This window comes from Eleutherodactylus coqui, chromosome 10 (assembly GCF_035609145.1).
Source record: "Eleutherodactylus coqui strain aEleCoq1 chromosome 10, aEleCoq1.hap1, whole genome shotgun sequence".
Taxonomy (NCBI): Eukaryota; Metazoa; Chordata; class Amphibia; order Anura; family Eleutherodactylidae; genus Eleutherodactylus; species Eleutherodactylus coqui.
The window spans coordinates 77,030,275-77,041,627 of NC_089846.1; the positions used below are offsets into that span (position 1 = coordinate 77,030,275).

The window sequence follows — 11,353 nt, forward strand, 5'->3', positions numbered from 1 at the left end:
CAGACATATATGAGACTTGTGTCCTCATATGTGATTGGTGTACGTGTATAGCTATATTTCAGCTTGTTTTTAAGTGTGATTTTATGCTTGACAAAGGCTGTGTTATGGCCGAAGGGTCGCCAGTTTTATGGAGAAGTATTAAAGGAGGCATCTTAGGCTGCTGAATATATTTTAAGGAATATTCCTGTGTGCTGCTCTGCGGTTTATTTTGCAAATGTATATCTCTGTCAGGCCATTTGGGGGACAGAGGGGTAGCTCTGTCAGGCCATTTGGGGGACAGATGGTACCTCTGTCAGGCCATTTGGGGGACAGAGGGGTACTTCTGTCAGGCCATTTGGGGGACAGATGGTACCTCTGTCAGGCCATTTGGGGGACAGATGGTACTTTTGTCAGGCCATTTGGGGGACAGAGGGGTACTTCTGTCAGGCCATTTCGGGGGACAGATGGGTAGCGCTGTCAGGCCATTTGGGGGACAGCGGGGTACTTCTGTCAGGCCATTTGGGGGACAGATGGTACCCCTGTCAGGCCATTTGGGGGACAGATGGTACTTCTGTCAGGCCATTTGGGGGACAGATGATACTTCTCTCAGGCCATTTGGGGGACAGAGGGGTACTTCTGTCAGGCCATTCGGGGGACAGATGGGTAGCTCTGTCAGGCCATTTCGGGGGACAGATGGGTAGCTCTGTCAGGCCATTTGGGGGACAGAGGGGTACTTCTGTCAGGCCATTTGGGGGACAGAGGGCTACTTCTGTCAGGCCATTTGGGGGACAGAGGGCTACTTCTGTCAGGTCATTTGGGGGACAGAGGGGTACTTCTGTCAGGACATTTGGGGGACAGAGGGGTAGCTCTGTCAGGCCATTTCAATGTTGCAGTCAGCACTCACTGTGACATCTAAAGCAGTAATGACTTCGACCAGAGTTATTTCCTATCTCCACAAATGTGGGGGGATGTTAGCTGTACTTTCAGCCAGCATTCAGCACATATACGGCAGGTTCAGATCCCGATGTCACCAAGAGATTAAATAGATTAATACCATATTGAGGATTATAGAATACTTGTCTACTCCCCCAAATTGTCTGGAAGTCTCCCAAAATACTGGAGGTTCCCACTACTAGGGAAAAACTACTGCATATATATTGATAATGTTCCCATTGTGAGCTATGTATGATCGTATGCGGTTAGCTTCCCCTAGTGGCTAGGGAAAAAGAGTTTTATCATTCGTCCCTATGTCATGATACTGTTCATGGGGAACGCTCTGCTGGCAGTATTGCTTATTGAGGGCACTATGCTGGCACCGTTCTGTCGTGATATGGAGGCACATTAGCTGTCAGTATGGGGGTGTGACCTGTATTTGTGGGCGGGATTTACAAAGAAGCACAGATTCTTAAAGGGGTTGTCCCGAGGCAGCAAGTGGGTCTATACACTTCTGCATGGCCATAATAATGCACTTTGTAATGTACATTGTGCATTAATTATGAGCCATACAGAAGTTATAAAAAGTTTTATACTTACCTGCTCCGTTGCTGGCGTCCTCGTCTCCATGGTGCCGACTAATTTTCGCCCTCCGATGGCCAAATTAGCCGCGCTTGCGCAGTCCGGGTCTTCTCCTCTTCTCTATGGGGCTCCGTGTAGCTCCGTGTAGCTCCGCCCCGTCACGTGCCGATTCCAGCCAATCAGGAGGCTGGAATCGGCAATGGACCGCACAGAAGCCCTGCGGTCCATGAAGACAGAGGATCCCGGCGGCCATCTTCAGCAGGTGAGTATGAAGACGCCGGACCGCCGGGATTCAGGTAAGCGCTGTGCGGGTGGGTTTTTTAACCCCTGCATCGGGGTTGTCTCGCGCCGAACGGGGGGGGGGTTTAAAAAAAAAAAAAACCCGTTTCGGCGCGGGACATCTCCTTTAAGTCTCTTTGAAAATGATTGGTAATAGCCTGTTTTAGCTTGTACCTATAGGCAATCATTAATTTCCTGTTTTTTTCCTTTCCTGTCACTTATCTTGCAGATGACCTGTTTCCTCGCACCTCGCCCTGGGCAATTGTCTTTTGGTTACTCCTGATGCTCACCATCGCTGTTTCCGCAGTAGTGAGTTGGCTCTTCTACTCCAGACAAAAGAGGAACGGTAATATAGAAGCACAGCGAGATGGATGAGCTAATTTTCACATTTCAATGCAAGAATATTTTTATAAATGAAGCAAACATTATAATCTTATAACACATCTTGCAGAACTTTTCACGATTAGGCTTTTCATTTGGGATCATGTCCTCCAACTTTCTTGCACTTTTCGATGCAATGCATCAGTTGCAGTACCACTATCTACCACTGCAGGCGTGTTCTTTCCATAGACATCAATTCAACAGCACCCCCATTCAGTCATTTTCACCTAAAGCGTCACACAGGAATAGCAAATTCATTACAAAAATGTGATATTTATGTCAGGGGTGCTGTATGTTATTTTTTTCATAGTAAAGTATCCAACATTTTTTAAAGGAGTTTTCTGAGTAATAACAGTCTTGGTGCTGGTCGGGAGATGAACCTTATATTAAAAAAACAACAACAATACTTACCTCCCTGCATTGTGCTGCCCCCCTGCTGATGCTCAACTAGATCTCTGGCTGCTGTTTACTTGGACTGCTGTGTTTAAGTGGTTGTTTACCCACGTGATTGCTGCAGCCAATAGGAGGCCCCGACATTGGATGTCATCAGTGACGTCCCATAAACCTGCTGGGGCTTCTAGATTTGAATCTGTCATGTGACCGGTATATGGGACTTCCCCAGGTCAGAGGACCTGTCAGATGTTGTGGCGCTGTGGTGAGTATACTGCTTTTTTACAGTTTTGGACGCGGGGGTTCCACAGCTATATTAAAAAAAATAAGTCTGACAACCCCTTTAATTCTTCTTTACATTGATTGCCAGAACTTGTACAGATACAATCCTTATTTTCCTGCTTTTACAGTTAATTCTCCTACTTGCAGTTTCCTGGGTTGACCTTCAGTCTACTGGAGGCCTGGCAGTTACTTTATGGCCCCATCCGGCCTTATTCCTAATTACTGTAATTATAGGACAGGGTCAACTTTATAGCAAATTCGACCCTGGGCAACAAAGTAGCCATGCCCCCACACACCGCACCCCTCACTTCAATTAGTTTTTCTTGTAATTTCATTAACTGTGTATATACAGTATATATAATACAACTATTCAGTGACTAAATACCCCCATACCGTGTCTAAATGATCTTACCATATAGTGCCCATATACCAACAGCACTGCTATATATGTCCCGTGTAGGACAGCTATATATGCCATAATTTCGTTCAGCTTCTTCAGTCCCTGGTTGGTCTGTGAGGGAAGTCTGAAAATGCCTGGGAAGGGTCTGCTAACGGCTGAACAATCACCTTTTACTTAAATGACAGGCAAAAGACGAACAATGAATTTTATGCTTGCGTAACATGAACAATAAGGAAACAAATTAGCGTTCATCATTCATGTGTTGGTCATGTTTACAATGAATAATTATTATGCATTTTTGCACAATTCAACGCCAATTTAAATTGTAATTGTTCCCTGAAAAAAAGGGCCCTAAACCTAATAATAGTCTGATGTCACAGCTCACCTCCTCCCCTACCTGCACACTAATCACTAAGCCTAATAATAGTCTGACACTTTCTGTTCTGCAGAGAAAACTTCTCAGCTGTCATCTCATTATCATCACAGACAGGATTACACTGAGAGGTGACTCCTATATATAGATAACACAGGACCCACCATTCATAATAGCTGATGTCACCGCTCACCTCCTCCCCTCCCTGCACACTAACCACTAGGACTAATGATAGGCTGATGTCACAGCTCACCTCCTGCCCCTCCCTGCACACTGACCACTACCAGTAATAATAGTCTGACACTTCCTGTTCTGTAGAGGAAACTTCTCAGCCGTCATCTCATCACAGGCAGGATTACGCTGAAAGGTAACACCTATATATAGATAACACAGGAGCCAACATTCACAATAGTCACAGTTTACCTCATCCCCTCCCTGTATAGACAGGATTACACAGGATCCACCATTCACAATAGGTGGTGCTACAGCTCACCTCCTCCTCTCCCTGCACAGGCAGGATTACACTGAGAGGTGACACCTATATATAGATAACACAGGTCCACCATTCCCTATAGGTAATGTCACAGCTCACCCCCTCCTACCCCTTTCACAGACCATAGAGCATGCCTACAACAGTCTCCGATAGAAGTCAATGGGTCTTTCCTGTCTTTTGTGTCTATGGACTATGAGACTGCTTTAAAGCATATCTCTTAATGGTGTTAACTGCAGCTCGGGTAAGATGGCCGCCCACACAGTCATGTACAGACAATAGAATAAAATATCTCCATTCAGAAAATAAAAACAGATTAGAAAATTTGAAAATGTTTAACTTTGTAGTTTTCTTTTTTCTTTATCTTTATTGACTTTTAATTCTGAAGTAACAATGAGTGTAAAAATAACAGCATTACATTATATCAAAAATAAGGCTTTCTCGTAAACATATTAGCACATGCAGTAACAAGAAGAAGCCGTAAACCCAGTGAAGCTGGTGAGGAGAGGACCATGCGGGGTGCCACATTACATTCTCCTCCTGAAATGTTTCTCTTCTCACGGTGATGTCCTTCCGGTGCAGCAGTGCCTCCCCTCCGTCCGATCTTTAGAGCTTCTCGCTTACTTATAGTCTATTGATATAATGAATAAAGAAAAGAATTTTTATATTTTCGAAGTGTCATAAACATCTTAACCTTTAAAGGCCCATTTACACGCAAATACAATCTTTCAAACGATTGAAATATTGAGTTGTAGCGATCATTTGCATAAAGTACTAATGGGCACTAATTTTCGTGTAAATGAGCCTCCAAAGGCTGTTTGCAAATCCCAGCGAGTGGTCTGGACTTTGCACTCAGCTGAATTGTCTTCGCATGGGTTGCCGCGGACTGTCAGCTGAATACAATGTAATCAGCTGCTCCCATGGAGAACACAGCGTGCGGTCCCTACTATCTCTCTCCAGCTGAGCAATGGATTTTATGCTCACCAAAAAATCATCGTTCGGAGAAGGAGTGAAAGATTTAAGCATTTACGCGCAACGATTCTCGCTCAAAAGCCATCGTTTGGGCGAATTTTGAGCGATAATCGTTGCATCTAAATGGGGCTTAACATTTAACTCCTAATTGTGGGCTAAAACCCCCCAACCCTCCTCTAGAAATTGGTGCAATTGAAATTAGAAGAAGAGGGATAAAAAAAACTTAAAAGGTACAAAAAGTCATTTGGGATCCGTCTATTTTTAATTTCCCTAACTGACCTGCATTTTCCGAAGTGAGGGTTATTGGGGGGGCAGGGTGAGTGGGAGGGGTGTGCAGGGATTTTAAAGCCATATATGGTTCTATGCATTAATTTAAGATGTGATTCTCTCTACTTTTCATTACCAATGACTTTCCTCACTGAAGCCCACCCCTAAAGTATTTTGTCACTAATTCACTGTGTAGTTTTAATTATTAAAAATCTAGGTAATACTCTTCATATTGTCAACAATTCAACTATTCTACAATAACCAACTTCTAAACCTCCTATTTTCCACTTTTACATTTGCAGAAATGCAGCTCAAGGAAAAGGATAGCCGTATCGGTAAGTGCTCCTAAGTCATGCTTGTGTTTAATATCACCAAATCTGAATTAGATGAATGCATTTTGCACAATTTTCGCTGTGTGGGAATGTGGTCTACAGAAGCTCTTGTGGTTCCCTTGTGACTCAGCTCATCAGGCTGACTCATTACACAGTATTGTAGAAGTGCTGGAACTGCTAATCTTACACCTGGCTGCAGTCTTCTGTATCTTCAATTCCTATCAATCTACCTTGTAATTTGTTCTTGTGGGAGTCCACGTGTGAGGACTTCTATTATGCTGTACAATTACTTGAGATGTCTCGGAAGGTTCAGTTACTGTGTCACGAATATTCAAAATAATACCGAATTAAGCTGCACTTACTAGCAGTTCTTCTGTATTACTCAGAAGGAATCAAAGTAAGAGCTGGCCATACAGATCCCAACCTTCTGGGGATTCAATGGCCTGGTTTGGTGATCTACAAGGAGCAGCCCATATAAGGTTTCCCATGACAGAACATTCTGAGGTCTTCAGACCATCATCTCAGTGTCTCCAGCAGAGATGGCGCTCATCCTTACTTTTCTCTTTTCACCAGTTTATGTCATCACTAAAGTTGGACGTAGACTCAAGCTTACGGATTTGTCCTGTTGAGGGGCTGTTTGTTACTCCCCAAAAATAGTGTTGAGTGAACCAAAACAGTCGAACTCTGTTTTGGGTCTAACGTTGTTACAAACCCGAACCTTGGGTTGTTCATCTTGGCCGAAAATGCTAAGAGAAGAAAAAGGAAAAGGAAGGAAAAAAATGTGAATAAGGAAAAAGAAGAAAAAAGAATAATTTTTCTTCTTTTTCGTTATTCTTGTTCTTTTGCCCTATTTTTTCCTCCTTTTATCCATTTTGTTCTTTATTTTTCCTTCTTTTTCTTCGTTAACAGGACATGTTACAGGACTTTTATGGCTCTTGGACAGTGTTATTCACCAGTGGTGAAGCTCTTGTTTGGTTCAAACTAATTCAGTTAGAATTTAACTTCTTACTGAAATTTCGGGAACAGGTTAGACCAAACTTTTCAAAAGTTCACTCATCACTCCCAATAGACATTAGATTCGGTGGTAGATGTCGCCTATGGCCATGGCAAATGTTTTGCTGATCCCATTTGGTTGAAAAGATGGCAAGATGTTTTACCAATTATTGTTCTCCATTTCCTAATATAAACCCTTCTAAACATCCAAGAATTAGCGCCACAAGTTGCTATCATAATGAATCCAGACATGTTGTCTTCAGTGAGGTTTCCAATTTAATGCGTATTGCTATCATCTCTGTGTTCACATGTGTAGGAGATGTTTCTGACAGAAATGCCATGAAATCACTGTGTACATACATTATTTATCCTGTACTGACACTGCATTACATCCTGTATTATACTCCAGAGCTGCACTCACTATTCTGCTGGTGGAGTCACTGTGTACATACATTACTTATCCTGTACTGATCCTGAGTTACATTCTGTATTATACTCCAGAGCTGCACTCACTATTCTGCTGCTGGTGGAGTCACTGTGTACATACATTATTTATCCTGTACTGACACTGAGTGACATCCTGTATTATACTCCAGAGCTGCACTCATTATTCTGCTGGTTGAGTCACTGTATACATACATTACTTATCATGCAGTGATCCTGAGTTACAACCTGTATTATACTCCAGAGCTGCACTCATGATTCTACTGGTGGAGTCAAAGTAATAGTGCCCCTGGGAAGGTGAAAAAAGGGATTTTGTTGGAGGGATTTTCCAGTTTGTGTAAATCTCTTCTGTTGACATTAAGCAGATTACAGGGTGTCCCCCATCCGTGCTAAAACCCTAAACAATAGCTGTAATTTGGAAGTGCGAAGCGGACAAGTACCATGTGTTCATTTCTCCTACAGCGCCACCATAGGTTAAATGAAGCATGAAGTTGTTATGTAATGTAATGCCCTGTTTCCCCTGAGGGGACGCTGCAGGGAAATTGAACTTTTGCTTCCAGGTTCCCCATCATGGAGTAGCATGGGTGGCTGAGGATTCAGAAAGTCCACGTAGTGAATAATACTGGTTGTATTTTGTCCCACTGACTCCTGTACCTCCTGCTGAAGCTTGCAGTAAAGTAGCCCCTGCTATGAGCTCAGCACTCTCTCTATCCATACATGTTCATCTGAAATCTCTACTCTTGTACTTTCAGAGCGACTCAGATGGGAAGTTGGTGAGTATTCCTGCTCTACGCTATCACTGTCCCGCCTCGGTTACCTTGCATCACAGAATAATAAGATTTTAACTTTACAAATATTCAACTGTTTTGTGTTCACAGCTCCGATGCAGCCTAATGCGTTTCCATGGTGACAGATGGCAAACTAACCTGTCTAATCTTATCTTGCAGTCATGAACTCCTCCATGTTCGCAGCTCCCATTCCATTTATCTAGAGACAGGAAAGTAAATGGGGAAAGGAAGCGGAGTAACGCATGACAAAAGTTGTAGTCTGTTACCATGGAGACACATAAGTCTACATAGGAGCTGTATACGCAAAACGGAATTTTTTTTTCCTTTTAATCGCCTGTTTAGTAAGTTGCTTTACTGTTTATTACAGAGGCATTAGAACAACCCTTAAAAGGGGTTGTACAGCCTGAAATAAAGGAAGCGAGACATTAATTGGAAAATTACAAATATGCATTGTTCAACCACTATTTTTATGTGAACTAATACAGAACTGAAGTGTTTTTTATTGTGCAGCATCATTTTTGACATTTGCCAATCCAGCAGTTTAGCGGTCTCCGGGGCGGCTTCCGTTCGTGCCGCGTTGACCTCGTCGGTTCCTGGCGAGCGGCGTTATCATTAATTATTCCCACAACCTGTTTAGCTCCAATGTGACCTTCTTGATATATTGATCATGTTACTCTTCAAGAATCCTACAGGATGTGCGTGCAGCCGTCCTCTAGTCACAGAAGATGATTGCATTTTTACTTTATTAGTATTTATTAATTATTTGTGTATTTATTATTGTTATTATCCTGCTTTATTTTCAGAATGGAGAACAGTATCCATCAGAAGAGGTAGGAGATGCATTATACATCCATTAACAATCAGGCTGGGCTTACATGAGCGTATCTCACAGCGTGCAGCTCAGTCAGTATGCAATGACATACTTTATGGCTGTGAGCCGCTGACCACCATGTACTATCTTGGGGTGTATGCACGTATAATATGTACCAAGATATTACATGCTGCAAGTTTCCTCGTACGTGTATTTCATGCAATCTTGTGAGTGGCAACATGGCCGCCTATGGCAGATTGATACAACGTATTACACACGCAAGACCCACGCACGGAATATGCTGTACCTACACACTCGTGTGAGCCAGGTCTTACATACTGCTGAATTTTTTTTTGTTGTTCTATTGTAATTAACTATTCATAGGATTACCCAGGATCTGGCACGCCAGAGTTTAAGTGGGTCCTCTAGTGGGCCCCTGACTCTGGCACAGTAATGGACCCTAAAGGTCTAGCAGAAGACCACCCCATTTGTAGGGACCTTTGAGGTTGATCACTTTTCAGTGATTCATTCTAGAGCCTGTTTCTTATGGGATGAATACCCTATTAGATCTTACTCATATGTCCTGTGCGTCCAATGCTAAGAACAAAGAGAGTGACACTCCTCCAATCTTCTACTGGTAGCCATTTTCTCCCCCAGCGCAGCTGCCCCTTCCCCATTAAGATGCAGCCCATCCCTACGGTAGAGCCTGTAGCAGACAGCAAACTCAGCCCAGTACTCCAGGAGCCCAAACCCCTCCTTCCTACACCAACTCCGGAGCCACTTGTTTACCTCCTTAACCTCCTGCTGTCTTTCTGGTGTGATACGTGGAACAAGCAGTATTTCAGAAAATACTACTTTAGAGGTCCTTATCCTAAGCTTACATCTAGGTTCCCTGAAATTGCTTTTAAGGACCTTCCACCTCACTCTAACTTTGTCATTAGTGCCAATGTGTAGCATGACCGCTGTATCCTCACCAGCCCCTCCCAGTAGTCTGTCAACCAGAGGGAGATAGATGAATACAGCCCTATATCTTGAAGATAGTCAAGACAGGAAATACCTTGGAAAGGCAAATCACATGACATCTTTTTATTTTCTTACACTCACCCAAGCTTCCCCATAATTATACTTAGGAGTACAGATTATCACTTTGTTCTAAGGAAAAATGTCTTATTACTCTTCTAACTTATTTTCAGAATCCATTTTCTTTGACCCTCTCACCGCTTACTCTGGTCTCGTTGTCTCACCGGACAGACGGCACATCTCATCCAGTGAAGTTGTTCAAAATGTTCCCAATAATAATGAGAGGTTTGACACAGAGCCCTGTGTCCTCGGTCAGAAGTCGTTCCAGCATGGCACTCACTACTGGGAAACAGAAATCCATGAGCAAAATGGAAAATTTTGGTCTCTTGGGGTGGCTAACAAGACTGTGCGGAGGACAGGAGGGCAACGAGAGTGCCCAGAGGCTGGGATATGGGCCATCAGAGGAACGGTAGAAGGTTACTATGCTCTGTCTACACCTCCAGAGCCTATTAATCTGCATACCAACATACCAAGGCCTGATGGACCCAGTTTACTCAATGGCATACGAATACAGGAACCTAGACGAATACAGAGAGTTGGAACATTTCTAGACTATGACAATGGAAAGGTTGCATTCTATGATTTGGACACCTATGAGCCCCTCTACAGCTTTCAACAGCAATTTTCTCATCCTGTTTATCCATTTTATTATGTTGGTCCAGGAATCTCTTTTTTATTGCTGAACGATAATCCATAGATTTAAGGTGGAGACACCTCAATGACCAAGGTACACAGCAGTAATCCTTGACTCAGTGGGTCACAATAGCCATTGGTTCCTAATATTTCTAGACAACGAATCTATGCCACATGGCTATGAGTATGTTGGAGCAAAAAAAATGAGGGATCGTTGGCGTCAGTCGTTCTCAATGTCCTACATCATCTTTTAGTTTTGGCAATCCCAAGGCTTTAATGTGAATCCCATCCATACCGGGTTTATAGATAATCATATAACATATGACTAAACTATTATTTAGAAAGACCAAGAGAAGTTGGAATTGTTTGTCGAATTCTGGCTACCATTTCCATTTTTGTCAATTAGAAATTTGTATAAAGTGAAACATATTTTGGACCATACCAAGTTAAGTTGAAACATGACCTCAGCAATCAGTGCTCACTCGACATTGAGTGCTCTTAGCTACTGAGTCAACATACAAAGCAGAGCAGTGATATAAGGCCCCAGCAAGCCGAGATACTCCGGAGCGGATGGTGTAGTAGAGCTGATATAATGTACCGTTATTACCTACACCCCTATACTCTTCTCTGGACTCCGTCCACCAGGTTCTTATCCTGCTCTGGACTTGTTTGCCAGTTAGTGGGTCCAGCACTCATCATGTTGTACAATCTATATATATAAAATTGAATGTATGTCTGTCTGCGTGCGTGCGTGCGTGTTTGTCCTTTATGCGCTACTACACCATTCATCCGATCGCCATGAAACTTTGGGAAGTTGTTGAGTACACTCCTGGGAAGATTATAGGCATAGTACAAATATCCTACGATAAATGGCGCGCGAGCGTCGTCGAAAGTTACGCCCCCCCCCACGTAGATCGAATAAGTAAGCCACCTGCTATTGTGAT

General features: G+C 43.1%; 1 protein-coding gene across 3 annotated transcripts in view; it reads left to right on the forward strand.

The window, feature by feature from the left end:
- Positions 1–11,149, forward strand: part of LOC136580635 (butyrophilin subfamily 1 member A1-like) — a 53,352-nt gene extending 42,203 nt beyond the window's left edge. For all 3 annotated transcript variants that reach the window (XM_066581354.1, XM_066581353.1, XM_066581352.1), the window contains 5 exons: positions 2,003–2,119; positions 5,631–5,663; positions 7,850–7,870; positions 8,689–8,715; positions 9,890–11,149. In XM_066581354.1, coding sequence (XP_066437451.1) covers positions 2,003–2,119; positions 5,631–5,663; positions 7,850–7,870; positions 8,689–8,715; positions 9,890–10,473 — 782 coding nt within the window. In that variant the 3' untranslated portion in view covers positions 10,474–11,149. The remainder of the gene's footprint in view (positions 1–2,002; positions 2,120–5,630; positions 5,664–7,849; positions 7,871–8,688; positions 8,716–9,889) is intronic.
- Positions 11,150–11,353: the final 204 nt, after the last annotated feature.